At 39.5% G+C, this 22,067-nt stretch overlaps 1 protein-coding gene across 8 annotated transcripts in view; it reads right to left on the reverse strand.

Moving 5' to 3' along the window:
• Positions 1–22,067, reverse strand: part of pxylp1 (2-phosphoxylose phosphatase 1) — a 221,004-nt gene that overhangs the window by 64,189 nt on the left and 134,748 nt on the right. For 7 of the 8 annotated variants that reach the window (XM_059947812.1, XM_059947837.1, XM_059947804.1 and 4 more), the window contains one exon: positions 2,640–2,801. The exons of the other annotated variant lie outside the window; for it this stretch is intronic. In XM_059947812.1, coding sequence (XP_059803795.1) covers positions 2,640–2,801 — 162 coding nt within the window. The remainder of the gene's footprint in view (positions 1–2,639; positions 2,802–22,067) is intronic. 8 annotated transcript variants of the gene reach the window in all.

A 22,067-nucleotide genomic window follows, 5' to 3' on the forward strand; every position in this document is an offset into this window, starting at 1 on the left:
TAGGAGATAACTCAAACCATCAAACCAACTCACTGATCTAATAAATCATAATTAATTTGTATTTCAACTCTATTTAACTGTTTCCTTCCACCAACCTAGTAAAATAATTACCTTAATCTTGAAAATTTCTATTGACTTAGCACAACAGCCTTATTTATTGATTGATTGATTGATTGATTGATTGAGCTGCAGCACAGAATAGGTCCTTCTGACCCTTTGAACTGTGTCACCCAGATTTAACTCCAACCTAATCAAGGGACAATTTACAATGACCAATTAACCAACCAACTGGTATGTCTTTGGACTGTAGGAGGAAACCAGAGTGCCTGGAGAAAACTCACGAGTATTGAACCCAGGTCACTAGTACTGTAAAGCATTGTGCTAACCACTATGCTACCATGCTGCCCCTTTTAGGAGAGATATATTTCTAGTTATTTACTATGTTTTGTGAGAAAAATGCTTCTGGATTACACTTTAACTGAATGACCTTAAATTAAACCTAAATTATCACCGGTATTGAGGATGCTCCCAGCAAGCTAATTAATTTCTCTTTGTCAATTCTTTATTTTATTAGGGTGCTTAGTTAGAACATCGCTCATACGAAAGTAAGGCTTTAAAAAAGCGTTCTATTGTACAGGAAAAGGAATTCAGTTGAAAAACAAAAAAATCCAAACACATCATTCCTCTTGACGTAATTCGGACTTTATAAAAGTTACCTTTTGGAGTCCGCAAGAATAAATTATCATATGCTTCTGAACAGACCTCTGCTGGTTTTCAGTGCTATAGCTTGTGCAAATGGGTTCCATTGCTCTTGTTTTTAGAAGATCTGAAATATCTAAGGTCTAATGTCACTTTGATTTAAGTGGAGTTATCCTGACAGCAGAATTGATTACATGAATGTTTGAAATGCCTGACTTCCAACTCGGGAGTCATAAAATCTAGAAAACTCATAAAGGTTGCCAGAACAGATCAGTATATTTGCAATTCTTCAGATTTTTATAAAACAAGTAAATTAACAAATTCTTCCACGTGTCCACCAGACTCCAGATATAATCCAGTTCCTGTTTGTTGATTTCTCTAATCACTATGCAGGAAGGTGACAATCCTACCCCATAATACCCCTGCGATGAAGATTATATCTGCTTGTCTTAACGTCAATTCAACACTGTGAGTGTGCTATACTGTTAAAGATACTGTATTTGGATGAAATGTGAAACAGTAAGCGTCCCTTCTCCATCTCTATCTGCTATTCCAATGGGCATTTAAAAAAAAGTGATTTGAAGGAAATCAGTTGGTAAGAAGCTACTGATTTTTAACCAATGGTTCCACAGAGATCCATGCCTGTGGGTCAGCTGACTTCAGCATCAGTGCTTTGCAGTACAGGATTCGGACATGAGCTGGAGGTCAGATACCATGAATCTTTCCACCCTCCAGGGCTCAGCCACAAATCCAGAGGAATAGCACACACACATTACTGAGCTGAGGCACAGGGAAAGCTGGTATATGTACTACAGTGCCATTTCTTTGAGTGAAATCACTGCCCTAAGATCATAAAGGTAAATTCAGGTTTTTTTTTGTTTCCACTTAATCAAAGTTTTGAATTAATTTTCAGCATTTGTATTTATTCTTCCTAAATCTTAGGAAATTATTTACTCAATATTTTTATTCTTTAAATTATTTAAATCATTTAGAATAGCTTTAGAATTGAAAAGGATATGTTGGGAGTGCATTCTTGGGAATCAACGGCAGGGTAGTTCAGCATTGCTGATGAACCAAACCGCTACATTCCTGTTGTTACTGTAAGTGCAGCCACTGGCAACTGGAATGAAACTTAGAGAAATTCTATAATTTTGTCAGATTATCATGGAGGCAGGGAACAGAAAATCATTAGCATAATTCATCAATAGTGACCAGAAAACAGAACAATGACAAAATGCATTGAGTTACTAGGTAAACAGTTTTGCATTATTTAATGATGAAATGTTTGCAAGATATTAAAACCTCACAAGCAACAAATTACTTTTTCTGAAGTGTGGCAGTCAGTCTTCAAATAAAAGATTGAATATATAGATATTTTTGTGACTGCATTGATTGAAGGAATAGACATACTTTATATATTAATTTTCAGGAAAAAGCCTCCATTTATTGCTAATTCCTAATTACCCTGAGGAACTGGTGTTGCACCATTGCTTTCACCCTCTAGCAAAGTAATTCCTATAGTGCTGATGTACAAGAAGTTACATCCAGGACTGAGATCCATTGATACCATTTTGACTCAGAATGACAAACAACATGGAGAGGAATTTGCAGGTAATAATGTTTCTGTGTGTTTAGAACCTTTTTGTTTGTTTGGCAGTGGAGGTCAGAGCTTTTGCACTGTGTTAAGGTCCAATTATTAATTTCAAATTTAATTCTTGATTCTTATTGCAGGCAGGTATAGTGAGCAAACACTCAGAGTATTACATACAGCAATTAGCTATGTCTTGTTTAGTAATGGAAAACTCTGTCATTGATAGCCAGTGTACGCAGTGCAGTTCATGTTCACTTCTGTTTTAAATTAATTTAATCAGGAAGTCTAGCATTTATTTATAATTTGCACATCCACATTGCCAGGTAACAGATTTGCTTTAAAATCATACCTTCCAGACCTCGGTCAGTCTTATTCGGCATGTTACAGTACAGGTAAGCCTCATAAATGGGATCCAGGCTGGGAGGCGCAGTGTACGTATCCACTAAAATTCGCTTTCGGTTTTTAGCCACCATTCTGTCCTCTTTTGTTTGCGTCACAGGAATCAGATGCACTGGAATGAAGAATTAAAGATGGTTACTCAAGATGCTTTTTACTGAAATCATGTGTTCCAGTTTAAGAACTTGCTGTGTTGCCTGACAATACAAATCACCAATAATCAGCTGTTGTAGCAGAGACAACTTTATCAATCATTTGATTAAAGGGAAAGAGTTTTTTTCACCATTGCCTCCTTGCTTTTCTCAAAGGCAGGGTAATTCCCTGGCTACATCAATGAAGTGGTTTTTTTTTTATGTCTAGGTGGTAAGCAACAAAAGACCATTAAAATTTAGGAAGCCACCCAATTAAATAAAGCCCTGTTATCACTAAGCATTCTCAGGTGTTTAAAGGATAACTGTGAGTCGGGCTGAATTTCCTCATTGTGACTAAGATGGGCAAGAATAACTGTTTGAAATTCTGCTGCACAGATGAAATCAGTTCATTCAGAATAATGTTTTCCTCACTCTTAAAGCTCTTGGTCGATCCAGTTTATTATCCCACACTTCATCGATCCATAATGCTTACTGAGAGAAAGTATAAAGTGCTGAAAATACTCAGCTGGTCAGGCAGTATCAGTGCAATAAGAAAGAATGTTAATGTTTCAGGTGAAGACATTTTAAAGATCAGGGAAATAGAAAAGAATTTAATATATCAGGTAAAACACAGCAGGCTAGGCAGCATCTATAGGGAGAAGCACTGTCGACGTTTCAGGCCGAACATCAACAGCACTTCTCCCTATTGACGCTGCCTGGCCTGCTGTGTTCTACCAGCATTCTGTGTGTGTTGTTGTTTGAATTTCCTGCATCCGCAGATTTCCTCATGTTTGCTAATATATCAGGTAATATTTTTTTACTGTTTGTATTAGAATGAGCCATTTTATGCTGCAAGTTACCCATCTGTAAAAATGGTTCAGTTTTCACTCTGCTTCAGATTCAGATTCTAAAAATGGTTCAGTTTTCTCCCTCTATGAGTATGACCTATTCGGTAGGTATTTACTTACTAGGTTCTGCATTTAACATTTCTATTTATGTTTTCCCTCCCTCTGCCCTTGTTAACCTGTCCAACAGATAACTTCATGAATAACTTATTTAGAGGGCAGCCCTGACTCTAACCTATAAGGATATATTCCCTTTCAGCCATCCATTCTTACACCGCCCTTTCTGAAATTTAAAACTGACATGTTCTCTTTCCCAGGCTTGGCATAGTGTCTCTGACCTGAAATACTATTTCTCTTTCCATAGCTGCCTAAACTTTCGAATATTTCCAGCATTCTCTGTTTTTATTTCAGATTTCTAGCATCTCTAGGTCTTAGTTCTCATGCTAACTCAGAGAACAGAGATCCATGAGGTCAAATACATATCATCAGAAACATCATCCATTATATGCTAAAATGAAGGGTCATTTGGAAAGGTATTGCCTGCTTAGGGACATTCAGAATGGCTTTCTGCAGGCAGGTCATGCCTCCCAAATCTGATTGAATCTTTGAAGGGATGACAAAGGAGATTGATAAAGATAAGGTAGTAGATGTTATCTACATGGACTTTGGTAAAACATATGATAAAGTCTTCATGGTAGATTGACTCAGAAGATAAAGATAATTGAGTCTAGGGAGAATTGAGAGTTTGGATTCAGAACAGGCATGAAACTGGTTATGGCATGATTAATGTCAGCCTTCCAAACAACCTTAAACTAATGCAATTAACCTTCCACTGGAAAAGGACTATGGCAGACACCATCTCCCTAGCCTGACACTCACCTATGGAGCATCTGGACAATAATGACGCCTACATCAGACTATTGTTAACTGACCACAGCTCTGTCTTTAATTCTATTATTCCATGCACACTCATCACCCAAACTATGGACTCTGTGAGTCAGCCCCTTGCTCTGCAACTGGGTCCTTGACTTACTGACCAACAAACCACAATCAGAAAGGACAGGCAGCGATACCTCTGTCACAATTATTCTAAACACGAGACAGAACACGGAACCTCACTCTACTCCCTCATGACTGTGTGGCCAGAATCTGCTCTAACTCCATCCATGCATTCAGGTGATACCACTGTACCCTGCTATCATAATATTATTAACTGGTTTCCTAATACAATAAAATGGACTTTTGACCTCAGAACCTACCTTGTTATGTCCTGTACCGTAACAGTTACCTGCATTGTACTTCCTCTGTAACTCTGACCTACTTCATTCTGCATTGCTAATGTGTTATCTTGTTCTACCTCAATGCACGGTGCAATGATTTGATCTGTAGAAATAGTATGCAAGAGAAGTATCTCAGTACATCTATCAATAATAAACCAATTCCAGTTCCAATGTAAGATAGAGAGTAAGTGCATTATAAAGCTATTATTCTTGCTGGATGTCTTTAACCAACAGTGTTCCATATATATATGTTGTGGACAGTGTGAAGGACTTTCAAAGAATACAGCAGGATGTACAAAAGTTTGTATATTAGTTACAGATATGAGCAGAGACATGGTAAATTGTGATTAATCCAGGCAAATAAGGTGTTGCACTTTGGAAGATCAAGTGAAAGGACAAAGTACACAGATAATGGTAGATCCCTCAATAGCAATGAGGTAGAAAGGGATCCATAGTTCATTAAAAGTTGATATGCAGAGAAGATAACACCAATCTCGCTGTTTAAACTGTGATCAAATATTGAAATCACTGAGGCGAAAGCAGAGTTCGAGCGGGAGTTCAGCGCCAACTACCAGCCTCTCTCTGCTACCGGAAGGAGGTGTCTGCATTGAGTGTCTCCATCTCCCTTTCACTTGCTGCTCGTGGAGAAAGGTCCCTATGTCCCTGTGATCACTCTCTCCCTCGATGCTGTCAGAGGCTGGTGCCGTGGTCCAGAGTCCTGGGCAAGGTTTAATCAAAGTGGTTTCTGAATCAGACTCTGTAGTTCACATAATGATGTGTTTATGGTTTCTAGTTTCTGGTCACTCCTTTCTTTGTTGCTATTTTGTGCGATTTTGATCGGCACAGTCTAGGGATAACAAATGACTCAGCACTAGATTGAACTGAACTGAGCCGAACCAAATGTTCCTGAGCTCCTTCAATAACTTTTATGGGTTTGTGTTTGATATTCTGTGTTTTTCTATCTTTATTTTTGACATTGCGTGATGTTTCTCTTTGAATGGTTTCCATGGCTTCCTTTGTTTCGTGGCTATCTGCGGGAAGATGAATCTTAGGGTTGTATACTGCATCCATACTTGGATAATAAATGCACTTTGAATCTTTAAGATAAGGTGATAAAGACATACCTGTCTTCACTGGAAGTGGTGTTGAGTAGAAGGAAATCATGCTGCAGATCTGCTTGCCCCATTATAGGAAGAGATTGTGGAAAGGTTACAGAAGAGGTTTACCAGGGTGCTGCTAGGATTATAGACAATAGACAATAGGTGTAGAAGTAGACCGAGGCAGTGCATTCCAGACCCCCACAACTCTCTGGGAGAAGAAGTTTTTCCTTAACGAGCTATGAGCTATTGGAAAAAGTTAGACCAAGCTGGGATGCTCTCTCAAGAATGTCAGAGGCAGAGGAGATACCTGATAGTTTTCGAAATGTTGAGAGGTGTAGATAGCCAGTCAGAAACTTTCCCCAAGATAGAGATGCCAAACACCAGAGCCTATGCTTTTAAGGTTAGAGGGGGGAATTTTAAAGACAATGTGAAGGGCAAGTTTTTTTTTTGCACAGAGAGTGGTAGATGTCTAGAAAAGGTTACCATCCGTGGGTAGTAGCGGGAGCTGCCAGTTTGGTGCAGTTTAAGAAGTGTTTAGATATGAAAGGGTATGGACACAGAAGAGTATAAATTGGCATCAAGATCAGCACAAAATTGTGGGCTGAAGGGCCTGATAGGTACTGTACAGTTCTACGTACGATGCAATTTTTGAACAAAAGGTTCAGCACCCCAAGCCAGTGCTGTGCTGTTATTTAGGTGCACTGGACCAGTATTGTGTGTTAAAGGAAAATCCCCCACTATACCGTCAGTAAAGCAAAAACAGTCTTTTCTTTAAAAGCTTTCAATTCCACTCTTAATGCATTATCTCTGCATGGGGATTTGGCAATTCTTGAAGCCATCATTTTCACTGTAAATTGCCCTCTATTAAGATGAAAATTCTGACCTTCTCTTCCCTATTATCACTCTCCTCCACTCCATGCACCTCAATTCCCTGATTCTTTCACTTCTCACATCTCACAAATTATTCTTTATTCACTTAAATGGGATTCTGACCCAGATAGTGGCTAACAGTAAGATTAGCCAGTGCGTTGTGTGCTTTGTCTGCTCAGGAGATAAGTCTGAGAGTTAAAATTCTCTCATGCCTTGCACTCTTTTCAATCAGTCTTCACCCTCATGACTCCCATCCATAAGTTAAAAATCCCTGTATTATTTTAGTCAGCAACTATGGATTGGGAACTTGTTGATTTACGTGAGGAGTACCATGACATCATCTTGATTCCTGTTCAATAATCAAATAATTATTTTTTTAAATGTGGAGCCATACTTAGTGATATTAGTGAATGAATATTGGAAAGGTTTTTATTCTGTGACTACACATTGCGCAAAATGAGCTTCCATGTAGTTAAACAATTTTATCTGCTGTACGTTTATGTCAACTGCTTTTTCTTATTTTAGGAGAAGGAATGTAACTTTAAAGGAAGTTAAAGATTTCCGTAAACCAATGCTAATACCCTATGGTGTAATCTCTTGACAGCATCTTAAATGCAGTAACTAAGTCTGCATTTAAAATTTAAATGATGTTAATGTTCAAACCATAAAATCCATTTGTCCTGCATGCTGCAAATTACTCGTCATTTTGCAGAGGTACATATTCTGCATTCAACACTTCTGTATTCTTCCGAAGTAACCACTAATTAGAAACCACATTGAATGTCTTAAATTTATGAATTTCAGCCTCTCTAAGTATTACTAATAATGAATTAACAGCTAATCTAAGGTACTCAACTGAGGAAGAACAGCCCCAGAACTGTCTACCTTTGAGGCAAGTATTTTTTCTTAATAACAACATCAATTAAATGTAACAGCCATTAGCAGTAGTGATAAACAGTCTAGGGTTGTGAAAGATAATTTTCAATTTATTTCTTTTAAATTAAGTGTTATTTAGTCTTTCCAAATGCTAATACAGTGTAATGTGGATTAAGATCTAATTGTAGTACTTTAATTTAAAATGACTATTCAATTTCCATAAAATGATTTTAACTATCCCAAATTCAGGTGTTACAATAGGCACACATTATTGCAGCAATATTATAACAGGCAACTATTTTAACTTAAATATGAATTGTAGTTCAATATTTTTAAATCTTTAGTTTATAGTGCACTAAGCTAATAGCAATTCTTTCTAGCAAACAATACTTGTAGGGCATGTTTACAACTGAAGTAATTGTGCAAATAAGTTATTTCAATATCTGCATTCAATGTTTTCCCTGTTAGTTCCATAACTCTTATTTGTCATGCAAGATGAATAAAAAATGCACTAAGAAAAAAAGGCTATTTTTCATCATTTGTTGTATGGAGTGGAACTGCTAACAAACTACTAATAACTTATTATAAAAATATTAACTACACATGAAAAATCCTTGTAATTGTAGATCTTACCACTATAACTATTCTACAACAACATTCATCATTGTACAGCCGGCACAGCAGGAACCAGTGGCATGACAAACCATTACTGGATGACAGTTATTTCAGACTTTTTGACAATTTTTTTGCCCCAAGTAGTTTTCATTTCCCATTAGACATTTTACATTATGAAGCAGTATGAGCCTGGCTAGTTCTTAATGTAGTGTAAACAATCTCAGAACCAGCAAAAGGCTTATTCATGCTCCTCTTGCACAAAAAAATATAGCCCAGAAGTTGCAGCCAGCAACGAGCTTGATCACACTCACTGCCTGGACTATCTCCAAATTACTTTGGATTTGATTTTTAGTGACTCAACAACTGTAAACTTGTGGTTTGAAGCTGCTTCCGTCTTCATGGTAAGGCCCAAATCAGCCGGTTAGGTTAAGTCTTGAATTGGTGCCAACAGTGTACAGGGATGAAGCTTGTGAAGCAGCTGGCAAGCAAAGGGTGGATTCAAGTGAGGTTGATGGGTGATGGAGGCAGGCAAGGAGAAACGGATTGTAACAGAGGCTAGGAGGTAATGTGGAGACAAAAACCTAGAGATTATAAAATACAATGAGAAGAGAAGGTGGTGAATAGAACAAGATGAGACAAGGATGGTAGCGAGATGGAAACAGTAAGGAGATAGAAACAAGAGCCTACTGGGTTGAGTGTGGCAGTGATAGGTGTTGGAGGGGAAAGAAACTGAGTAACAAGGGATTGGTAGAAGGGGCATGAGAGGATTTGGTTGGAGTAAAAGGGAAGTGTGTATTTCATCTTTCAATAATATTGGAGAATTCCTGTATATATATACATATATATATATATAGCTTAATTACGCATTTTTGTTCACTTAAATAATTAATTATGGGTTATATGTGAAATACATTAATTCCATACATCATCACACTACCATGTGATACTTGCACACCTCGCTTAGAGTAAAAGACAAAGTTAGACCTACATTTTCGACTCCTGTGTACTTATTTGAATTAGTTTAACGTTTTGAAGTTACAAAACATAACATTTGCAATGAGGATTTTTCAAAACGAGCCAGAGATGGCTCCCAACCTGTTCAAGTGGAGAAAGGCTTTCAAATTTAAAAAAAGCTTAGTGCAGCCCAGCATGCGAAGAGACGGTCCTCACAAGGAAGTCATGATATGAGTTTTTTTAAAAAGTCAGTAAAAGGAAGAATTCAGGGTTCATAAAGAGTGAGAACCGGGTGATATTAATAATTAGAAAAAAATCAGAGATGGATGGGTACCTCAGAAAGATTGATGAGTTCAGTTACACAATGGGTAATTGGCTCATGTATATTGAGCTATTGGAACGGTATTTTGAAGCAAATGAAATAGCCAATGAGAAGGGAGTGCCAATTTTGCTCAGATCATTAGCTTTAAAAGCATACAGTTTGCTTTGAAGTTTGACTGCTCCAATCAAACCATCAGAAATGTCAAAGAAATGCAGAAACTCCTAGAACCAAAACCATTGTTGATTGCAGAATGCTTTAGGTTTCTTAAGTAGAATCAGCAAGAAGGGGAGTCAATTTCAGCTTACTTGGCTGAATTGAAGTCAGTTCGCTAATAGGCTTAATAATACAGATAGATTGTTTAGCTTGTGGGATCTTAAAATAAAGCATTCAAAAATAGCTCCTAACTGACGCAAAGCTTACGTTCAAATGAACAGTGGAAATCACTGTTTCAATGGAAACTGCAGGCATAGACGCGATTGAGTTGCAGTCAGGAATGAAAGTGAGGATGAACTAAATTGCAGCATCTAAACAGAAACCAGCCTGGCCAAACAAATTGTGTTACCTTTGTAGCAGAGGCTCAGATACACCAAACAAATGCAGGTTTAAAGGTGAAACTTGTAGAAAATGCATCAAAGAAGGATGTCTTGGCATGTCAGGCAGACAAAGATAAATGGACTGCTCAGAGAAGGAAAATGAGAAAGGTTATGAAAGGGATCGAAGTAAATCCAGAGAGGAAAGGTGTCCAGCTGTCAGAACAACTACCTGCAGCCTCAGACTCACCTCATACAACCAGCATGGAAGAAGCTCCAGAACCCAGGATTGTTTCCACAGCCACAAGTATCACCTGCTAAGCAAAATGATCCCCCTTGTCAGGGAAGATGTTATCTCACAAGAGTAAGAAATTCTCCAGAGCAATTAAATCTTTAGACCTGAATGGAACAATGTAAAATTTGCTATGCTGTGGATGTTTATATAAGTGGTTGTGTTATATAGCACGTGATGTATATATTTGAGTTGCAGTCTATTGTGTTGGAGTTTATAGATAAGCAGGGAAGAATGTTGTGTATTTGATATTTCAATAATATTTGAGTAATTTTGTATATGAATATGTTTTAATTAAGAATTATTATTGTTTAAGTCATTAATTACAGGTTATATGTAAAATACATTATTTGCATACATCATCAGGCTACCACATGATACATGCACACCTCATTAAGGTAAAAGACAAAGTCAGACCCACATTTCAGACTCACATGAACGCTTTTGAATTATTAATGTTTTGAAGTTACAAAACATAAGAGGAAGAAAAAGGAACAGAGGGTTACCCAAAATCAGAGAATTTCTGTACTGTAAGTTGTAGACTGAACAGCCAACAGGATCTTAGAAATCCCAAAGTTGTTGACTGTTTTATAGGGAATTTCAGAGGGATTATTAGCATTTTCTTCAGTATCCATCCCAAACTGCTCAACAAAGTCACAGAATTTCAATATAACCACACAAATACACAAATCCAATCACTTTCTGCCAATGACTTTCGCCAATGTCTTGCCAGTATTACTTCCATTTTAAAAAGTACAAAACCCATGAAAAACTAAAGAATTTAGAAAGATTTCTAGGAAATATTTATTTATTAAAAACATATGGTCTTCAGTTTATTGAATCTACTAAAAATGATAAATAAGACTAAACATGCACTGTGTGGTTACACACACAACTGAGCTGGCTATTCAAAGTACAAATATTTAGTCCCAAAAGAATTCTCCAGTTACCAGTTGCTTCTTCAGATGTTGCTATAGATTCCAAAATTAAATTCAAAAATCTCTTGGAGTTTGAGATTTGTCTTAAGCTTCGAGAAATAGATTTGTTCATTTGTATTAAATCTGAAGATTCTGACCTGGTGACTGTCTGCAAACACTTTACTGTGAACGCCAAATAAATGAACAACAGATTGTGAACCAAAGCCCACCAATGCAAAATTCCATGTACCTCAGGTCTAAAGGAACGCATTTACTGTGCAAAAATATATTTCTTTAAGTTTATTTGACACTGCAGAGCAAGCGAAGGAAAGAAGTAGGTGTATATTAAGGCAAAATGGGGGAAAAGTACTGCCAAGGGTGGAGGTTAAAAGTCAAGTGTCAGGTCATAGCATCAGGAGTGTTTCAGTAAAGGCCACTGAGATGATGCTAGGCTCACAAGCAGACTGCAATAAAAGATGGACAAGCAATTCCTCAACAATATAGATAATATACATAATAATATATATACATAACCTGTGGAAATCACTTAAATTCAGTTGACATTGTTGAATTAGTCCAAAAAAGCTCACTTTCACAGACAAAATGTGAGCAACTGCCCGTGACAAGGTAGCATCTTGAAAAGTATGACAGCAAAGAATCATGATAACGTCATACTCAAAGGGAAGTTTTTTTCCCTGGTTAGTGCCAAATCTTGCTTAAAAGAAGATGGTTGTGCTTACTGGGGCTTGAGTTTTCAGTATAGGAGTTCCTGATGGCAGATTCTGAAATCAGCTGCTACAACAACAACCTTCCCTATAGATCACATAAATTCACTCCACTCCATTCACAACTCCTCAAGCAATGGAATGCAAAAAAAAAATCCATGGTTTGATTTCTAAGCTGTAAGAACCAAACATAGCCAAGTAACATCCAGTTTCAGCAGGAGGTGTACAACAGCAACATCATTACTCAATCATGCCACAATTGCTAGATGGAAGTAACATCCAGTTTCAACAGCTGACTTGTTGAAGACAACAATCGTTTTGTTATTATTCTTGACATTTTTCCCTTTGCCATATTATTGGGATCTGAAGAAATACATTTTTGGAAGGGTGGCAAGAATGGTCGTGAATCTCCAACCCACAAATGAGACTAGGTTCTATCAGTATTCTTTCAGAACCTGGCCCTTGTCTGCAACCCACAAAAAATGATAACAGATATTAAGGTATAACCGCTATTTAGGAATACGTGCTGCAAAGAACAACCGTTCAATAACTTCATTTCCACCTCTCACCAAATGTGCTCATGCCATTAAGTACAACTGTTGTTACAATTATACCTTTAATTTGGAAAACAACAGATGAACAACATGCAAAATGGAACATATTCAGGAAAGACAGAATAAAAGAATTGGGGAGGGGTTGATGGGTTAATTCAGCAATATGAATGATCCCCAATAGGTCAAACGCTTATAGTAAATTGTCCATAGTATGTAGGTAAGTGATAGAGTCTAAATTAGTGGCTGAAAATGTGGGGAGAGTTACAAAAGATTAATGTAAATTAATGTATTAATTAATTAATGTAGATTAATGCTCTGGTTGATAACCAGTGCAGACTTAGTGGGCCGAAGGGTCTGTTTCCATTCTGTATCTATTGTTTGAATTGTATGATTAAACTTGAAATCAGGTGGTAATTAAATGGCTTGAATAGGAGGCAATCACAAAAATGATTAAATAAATTGAATGTATTATGTTGCACAGGAAAGGTGGAAATACTTGAATGGTGAGTGCGCAAAGAGAAGAAAATATAAATTTCAATATAAAACTGCATCAGGAATAACGTGGAATCATGAACATTTGAGATTTACTTGAGTGGAGAATTCACTGTTGTGTTTACCAGACATCCAAACATACACTGGCTTTATTTTGCATAATTAGTGATATCTGTTGAGCTTTCTATATGAATAATTAACACATAGTTTTCAACCCTAAATAAGTAGAAGATCTGCTCATTTCCAAGTGGACATACTGATACTGGATCTATTACCCTTTCACTAACAGCTGCATAATATATTTATCAAAAAGGTACATCAAATTTTAGTTCATAAAAGAGCAATTCTTAAAAGTTTCTTAGCTGGCTTAGAAATCCATCATGCAAGGTATTCTGTGGGGAAGCTGAGGCTTCGGCCTATTAACAAGTAGAAAATGTTCACTACTTCCAATTGGAGAGTTCTAAAGGACAATAAGTTACCAGGGCAGGACTAGTCAGTTCAGGGTAGATTTATCTTTCAGCAGGGAACTTGGAGCAGGAACAAGCATTTCTGTAGGTCAGTGGGACGTTGGGACACTCTACTCACAGAAGTGGACACATGATGCAGTAATTTCTGTGACTACCCCAGCTCGCCCCCCCCACCATCGAACCTCACAACAAAGGAGCACAGACTTAGCTTTGGCACAATCTATAAAGATTTCAGGTCATCTTCACTTCTGAACTCCCTGACAGCAGTTCATGTAGAGACAGGCCTTTTAATGTACAACAGAGCATGATGTCACCTCTGCTGAGAGCCTGCACCCGAGTTCAATGTTATTTGAGAGGTTTATATTCGTGTTAGAATATTACAGCAGTTAGATCAATTAAAGTGTATGTTCAATTGATCAATTTTCAGACAAAAGAATGAACATGTATTGCATAAGGACACAATACAGCAACAGTAGGACAGCTAGCAACTTTATCTGCTATTGTCACCCAAATTTAATTCTGAGTACTGGTGCTGTTTGTGTGAAGTTTGCATATCTCCTCTTGCTGGAGGTCTGAAGTACAGATAAGATGTCCTTTTGGATTCTCTTGAAAGACTGTTAACTATGATGGCACAACTTTAGGACAAACCATCTTGAGGCTTAAACAGACTCACAGAAAACTGCAAAGTGGTGATGGGGTACCAAGGAAGGAAGTAGAACCATTGAGAAGGCTGTTCCATGGTTTTCATAACGCAGCTGGTCAGACAGCATTGTGATTCAATGGACAAGTGATCATGGGCAGTTAAGACATTACAACAGGAGGGTCTATGGCATCCTCTTGAGCTTCTGTTATATTACTTTTCCCTTTACATTTTTGGTACTGCCGTCGTGAAACTTGCTTTGTAGCAGCAATACAATGCAAAGACTTAAAATTATAATAAGCAACAAACTAAATAACTACTACAAAAATATGGAATAATTAGGTGTTCATGGACCCTTTAGAAATCTGAGGGTAAAGGGTAATAATTTGCTCCTGAATTGTGAAGTGTAGTTCTTCAAGCTCCTGTACCTTCTTCACAATGGTAGTAACAAGAAACCAGCATGTCCTCCCACATCCCTAAAATGTGTGGGTTGATGGACTATTTGACTACTGTAAGTTGATCAAGAGTTCATGTGAGGGGGTGGAATATGAAAGAATAAAATTAATTAGGGTTGGATTTGTTCAAGCATTGGTGCTCAATGGTTGGTGCACAATCGTTGAGCTGAAACGTTTGTTTCCGTCCTGCATCTCCATAATTCTCTGTTATTTTATGACAATATCCAACCCTCTTTGAAACCACACAAAATAGACAGAGGCTTATTGTAGGTATTCATACCCTTGACAATATCATTTACTGCATGACAATTGCTCTAAAAATGGAGCATCAGTTAGGCATACTGCAAAATGACTGGCAGGAGGAAGAGATCTATAATAGTGAATTTAAATGTTAGAATTGTCATCTTGTTTGTACAACTACAACTGATCTTTAAATGGAACATACACAATTTTACTAGATTAATGTTTCGCAAATAAAAGTAGGAGTTTAGAAACATGCTTTTTGCGTCAAAATCCTTGCATGTCAGAAGCATACACGGAGGGCCTGAGCACACAGGTCAGTCGGCCTCTCGGGCTATTTTGCCGATTAAAATTAATGTAAGAAAAGTCCTGTGGGGCCCGACAGCACAAATCTCTGCACTGGAAGTAGAAATATGTTGAATATACATTCAGCGTCCACTTTATTAGGTACACCTGTACACCTGCTCATAAATCCATTCAGCCAAGTATGTGGTAGCAACTCAACGCATCAAAGCATGTAGACATGGTCAAAAGCGTCATTTGTTGTTCAGACCAAACGTTAAAACGGGAAAGAAATGTGATCGAAGTGACTTTTACTGTGGTATGGTGTCAGATAGAAGGATTGAGAATCTCAGAAACTCCTGTGATTTTCATGCACAAAATGGTGCGAGAAACAAACAGAAAAAAAACAGTGATCAGCGACTCTGAAAGTCTTGTAAATGAGAGAGGTCAGACTGATTCAAGATGACAGGAAGGAGACCATTACTCAAATAACCATGCGTTACAACAGAACATACAGAAGAGAACACCACACATTGAACCTTGAAGTGGATGGGCTACAGCAGCAGACGACCACATCAGATCAGACTCCCAAGTGTACTTGGCTTCCCAACCTTATTTAAAACCAATTGCTATAATTGAATCTCCAAGCTGCTTGTCCTGAATGGCACAGCTCCATCCTTAAAGTATCTTGATTGCCACGAGATGGTGGATTCAGAGTTCAATACATGATGAAATCAAGAATTCTTCCATTAGTGCAAAAGCACATTCTTCTCTGCACCCTGAATAAGGCAGTCAGCCTTCAGACTGCTGACTGGATATCTTATCTTTCTGATATTCTGAAGTTCACTGTATCCATATGAAAAATATTGACAACACCTACAGAGACTCTCTTGTCCACTATGTTTCGAAGGTTTTAAAGGCACATTTAATGACAGAGAAATGTATTGTAACACCCTGGGAAAGGTTTCACTGGTAATGTAATGGTTGTTCTGTAGCAGCAGTGTTTGGGTTATGACTAGAGCATTGAACCAGTGGGTTGTGTGTTTAAGTCTGTGCTAGTATGGCTGGAGTGCTGGTATGCATCCACGGGGTTACTGGTAACTAATGCATGCATGTTGAGTGGGGTAGATATTTGTACTCTGGATGAATTGTTAATTCGACTTTTAAGTACTGTTAAAGCTGTAGGGAAAGTTACGATTGTGAGGCAGAGGTTTGATAATATGGAGGGCACAAACCTTGTTTTAGTTCAGACTAGCACTGACATAACGGCAGTGGAACTGCGTGGTACTATTGGGCTGTGGACTGTCCATACTTTCCAGGAGGAGGAGAAAATGTAGCGCAGTGGGCCAAATTGCAAGTCAAGTCTCCCGTAGCTGGGGACGGCAACTTCAGAGACAGGGTTCTCTCATTTCAGCTTAACGAGGGGAAGGAGTGCTCTGATTTGGAACGTCTAATGAGTCCCCGCCCCAGGAAAGAGGGAGGATTCTGAGTTAATATCCGCCCTTACCCCTATGGCGAATAAACGAAAAAATGCCCAGATCCAAACGCCCAGCTATGGCAGGCTCTCTGGAATAACCCCCACTCCTAAAAGGGAAGGGGAGTATGACCCTTGGGCCGGCAGAGCAGCCAGTGTCATGTGAGAAGAGGAGCGGCTGCTATTGTCTGTTATAACTGTGGTGAAGAGGGACACTTCAGGCGGGAGCGTGAACGACAGGAAACCCCTTGGAGAGTGAGCCCCAGGTACCTAAGCAGAGAGAGTCATTGGGAAAACTTAAGAGACCCAGTGAGGGGATGGCCTGACATATCGGATGGGGTGGTGGGGGGGAACATGTTCCCGGCAATATAGATAGTGGTATTTCTGCTAGAGCCATACTTGCACAGGGCCGCAGGTCACTTTACTGTACCAATTCATTTTACAACCAGTATTTGATGCATTGATGCCACTCAGTGCACAAGGGATCTGGGGTCTTAGTGCAGGTGATTATCCGTATGATGGCTATTTGTCAGTGAAGCTGGAGTTTTTGGTGGCCAAAGTGTTATGGGAGAGTATCTCATTTATTATAGCCTCCCCAGGCAGATACATAGTGATCAGGGACAGGATTTCAAGAGAAAGTTCATCCATGAGTTACTGATCATGCTCGTAGTCGAGAAGTCGAGGACTACTCCTTATCACCTGTAGGGTGATCCCCAGCCCAAGAAGCTTAATCAGACCTTGCTAGATATGCTCGGAACCTTAGCTGAGGTCATGGCTGCCGAGCAGAAATCAAGGAAATAAGAGGAGGTATGATCAAAAGTTTAGGTTCTCCCAACTCATGCCAGGAGACCACCCTCATAAGGAATTTGGTGCTACCTGGGAAGCATAAGTTGGCTGACCACTGGGCAGCTACGCCCTATGTGGTGCAGAGTCAGATGTCAAACGTACCAGTTTCCCAGGTGAAACCAGAGGATGGGAATGGGCTTGTTAAGATTCTCATCAGAACCACCTTCTACCTCTGGGACAACATGGAGCCTACACCTAGTAAGAGGACTCTGTGGTGTCGTGGGGCAACTGAAGGACCAACAGCAAGAGAAATTAGATCAGCCCCCATCCCTGAGTGGGACTGATTCGGAGGATGAGGAAATGGAGGTGTGGTATATGCTGCCTTTTGCTAACTCCCTACTGATTAAGGAAGAGATTCCCAACCCTTCTCAGACTGAGTGAGGTGAAATCAGGGGGAGCTATCTGTGGTCAGCTGGGGTTTCAGCGGGACCTTCAAGGGATGAAGTGGGGCTCGGCCAAGGGACAGAGAGGTCCGAGTTGTAGCAGGACATGAGTGATAGACTGGGGGAGGCCTCGCCAGGTAGACCAGATGTATCCCCAGTAGTGTCGGAACGTGAAGAGGTAGATGAGGGGGTACGGAAGTCTCAGAGAATCGGAGACCACTGGATAGGCTGGTCTATGTATGCCCCTACCGCTTTGGGGAGCTATGTCACTGCCTTTTACACCTGGGTCGGACTTTGTGTTTTGCAGGACGGGTTGGCAAAGTATCTCAAGGTCATGAGGACATGACTAAGTTTGGTGGGGGGAGAGTGTAATGCCCTGGGAAAGGATTCACGGCTAATGTAATGGTTTTCTGCAGCAGCAGTGTTTGAGTTATGACTACAGTTAACATGAGCCTTGGAATATGCACCGTCTAATGAAGGAAGTGTTTTTTTCTTGTTGTGTGCCTGAGAGCGAGGTGTTCTAGGTCTGTTGTTTGGCAGGAGATGAAGCGAGAAGATACCTGAAAGGAGTGGACTTGGAGTGGGGCCGGAAGTCGACGAAACCCGGGGCAAATCGATGGAGGACCACCGGAAGGGAAACTGTGAGCTCCAATGTGTGCATTAGACTATCTCATTAAAATGGGCCCTTTACTTGTTGTTTTTCTTTACTTACCCTTTAGTCAAGTTAAGAATTATAGAGCTAAACTGTTTAATTGCATATGGTGTGCTGTCTGTTATTTCATGGTACTTATTTGTAACAGGGTAACACAGCATCCACACAAACAAGAGGTTTTGCACCTCAGGTTTCACACGTTTGGCAGGGCCAGAGACTATCTTCCCCAGACTAATGCCACCGGCCGAACCTGAGGTTTACATGTACGATATACATCCTAAAATGCTCTTTCTTCGCAACCATCCACAAAAACAGAAGAATGAATGACAGTTAAATGTTAGAACCCCAAAGCCCCTCCCCAGCTCCCCCCCCACACACGTTAGCAGCAGCAAAGCAACGATCCCCCTCCCCCACCAGCAAAAAAACATCGGTGCCCCACACCGAGCACTCAAACATGCAGCAAACCATCAATAAAGACCCAGACTTGCAGTACCCAAAAAAGCTACTTGTTCACTCAGTAAATCGACATACCACAGACTCTTTTTCTCCCTAATAAGGGAAAAAGAGGTGTCTCCGCTTCACATTGTTTAATGTTGTTTCCTCAAAAGAAAATCAATCAAATTGGACAGATTAGGCATACATAATGTAATCTTTACTAATTTATGTTATTATTGGAATTTATAAGTATGATTTGTCTTTTTAAAGATATTGACTTTTCAAAAATTCACTTCAGAGATGACAGCACCATTTGTTCACTCAGTTAGCCAACAGCACCCTTGGCTCTGGAGTACAAGATTGTGAGCTCAAACCTCATTCCAGGGACTTCTGCACAAAGAGAGTCTGATACCAAGGGAGAATTTCAATGCAGGAGGATTCAATTCAGGATTTAAAAAGGTCCTGGAACACAATTTCAAAGGAGATCAGAGGTGCTTTGTCTTTATACCTGGTGCTTTGTCCAATACTCATCCTGCAAATAACAACCTCACTAAACAGAAAACTGTGAACTGAAACAAAGGAAGAGAAGTAGGCCATTTAATCCCACACAATTATTACACTGTTCAACGTGATTATGGTTAATGTGTGACTTAACTGCATATACTGATACTTCAGCAAATGCACTCACATATTGGGTTATAATACATCCAAGATGGCGCCGCAATGCAGCTTGCAGCGGCCACTCCGGAGCTGATTATCTGTTTATTTGTGAAGTGGGGTGCTGTGCACAATCATAATCGATTGAAAATGGATGTGGGAGCACGGAGGAACATCGGGAAATCTCCAGGAAGACCTTCTTCATTGCTGCTGCTGCTGTGAGGTCCGGGACTCTGCTGGGAAGAACAGGCCCCTAGTCCTCGGGGTCACGTTGCCAACGGCCGTTGGCGGGGGCATCTTAATACGCTCGGTAGAGGATGGTGCTCGGAGAAGCTGTGCCGGAGAGGATGGTCGGAGGCTCGGAAGTTCGACGGACTCGGAGTCTGCTGCAGTCAGAGCGCTTTCGGTGTGTGCTGTGTCTGCGAGTCTGGGTTTGATGGAGCTTTCATTGTGTGCTGCATCTGCAAGGCTAAGTCGGGCGGCACCATGGAAGTCCATAGCAGGGGTATTCCCTTCTGCCGCTGGCGTGGGATGACGAGTCAATCGGGGACAATGAGGATTTGTGGAAACTGTGTGGTGGTTTCTATTGAACTTATGGTCTTTTAACATCTTTGGACTATATTTACTGTGCCCATGGTCTGTTATTTTATCAATTATGCTATCGTTTGCACTGTTGTAACTACATGGTTTTGTGCAGGTCTTGTAGCTTTAGTTTTTGGTCTTGTTTTGTCTGGTGGGATTGGAGCTCCTTTGCGGGGAACGTGCTAAGACGGTAGCGCGATATTAATATGCAGCAGCCTCTCCGGACTCTGGATTGAGGATTGCTGGACATTAAGTGGATTTTACGGTGTAGTCTGTTTTGTTGTTTTGTCATTCTGGTGGAACGTTGTCTCATTTTTTAACTGCATTGCATTTGTGGTTTCTAAATGACAATAAACTGAATCTGAATAAAGGACACATTCAGATTTTAAATTAACAAATAACTTGGAAGAATTAAGCAGAAAAGAGGGAAGAATTAAGCAGAAAAGAGATTTAATTTCAGCTATCCATTATGTTGAGACTCTGGTGAAAAAAAGAATACCCTCTCAACCATTCCAGATCCTATAACCTACCTCAGGTTGAGGTAGTCTGCTTTTGACCTGAAGGACCTATCCAACTATAAATTAATCCTCAAACCATTACAAAAATGCAACTGTACAGATCATTAAGTGAGTCGAGAATAATTCATACAGTTTTGGTTGCCGCATTGAGGGGAGGATATAATTGCACTGGGTGGATGACAGAGGAGGTTCACCTGGATGGAGAGAGAGGGACTGGTCAGGCTAAGTTTCTTTTCCTAGGAGCGAAGAAGGCTGAGGGGGGAACAGAGTTGAAATAAATATAATCGCGAATGACAAAGATAGGATTGGTATTGAGAAATATCTTTGACCAGAGTAATCCATGACCAAAGGACATATATGTTTAAAGTGAGAGAGGATTCACTGATGATTTTTTTCCCCACTTCTTTTAGAATTCTCAGCTGGACAGGCAAATCCAAGGCAAAAGAAGCAAGAGTAAAAATTTCAGTCCGAAGATCTTTCATAAGTATTCTGAAATGTTGCCTCTGTTTATTTTTCCATGAATGCTGGAAATTGAATGTTTTTATTCCATTACACTTATCCAAGTCTGCACCCTATTCATCCTGACTGCCTCTTTCTTTTTGCTTCTGATCCCACGTGGTTTCAAACAATTCTACCTAGCATTTAAACCTTTCCATTGCTCTACTAGATGGTGTAATGTCCTCCATCTCTACAAATGCTTCCACACCCAGCAATTTATTGACATTGCCACTTAGGGCTCCTTTATTGTGGATTAGAATATTTCATTCCAAAATTTCTGATGCCAACATTACTAAGAGAGGACTAAATTTCTCTTCCCAATCTAGAAAGTCTGCAGATGCTATTAATCCCAATGAGGAGCCTCAACCTGAAATGTCGACTGTTTACTCTTATCCACAGTTGTAGCCTGGCCTGCTGAGTTCCTCCATTTTTTGTTGAAATTCTTTCATCTAAGCCACAAAGCAATTCAAATACTGAATACCTATGATATCTATTCTTATCTGATTAAAAAATGCATATTTCAATGTGTGTCATTCCTAAGAATAAACATTTTCCATACATTATCCCCCGTCTTCCAAATTATTTTTGTTCATAATTTTCCTAACCAAGTGTGGCTGTCAATTCTCTTTGTACACTGAACCAAAGAATACCTGCTGAGTACTTTCCAGTGTCTCTTCAAAAAGAAAGCTTGATAATAAATATTGCCCTGTATCTCAGTTTAGCTTAGCTCTGTCTTCAGATGCCATCCA

Source organism: Hypanus sabinus, chromosome 2, assembly GCF_030144855.1.
Source record: "Hypanus sabinus isolate sHypSab1 chromosome 2, sHypSab1.hap1, whole genome shotgun sequence".
Lineage (NCBI taxonomy): Eukaryota > Metazoa > Chordata > Chondrichthyes > Myliobatiformes > Dasyatidae > Hypanus > Hypanus sabinus.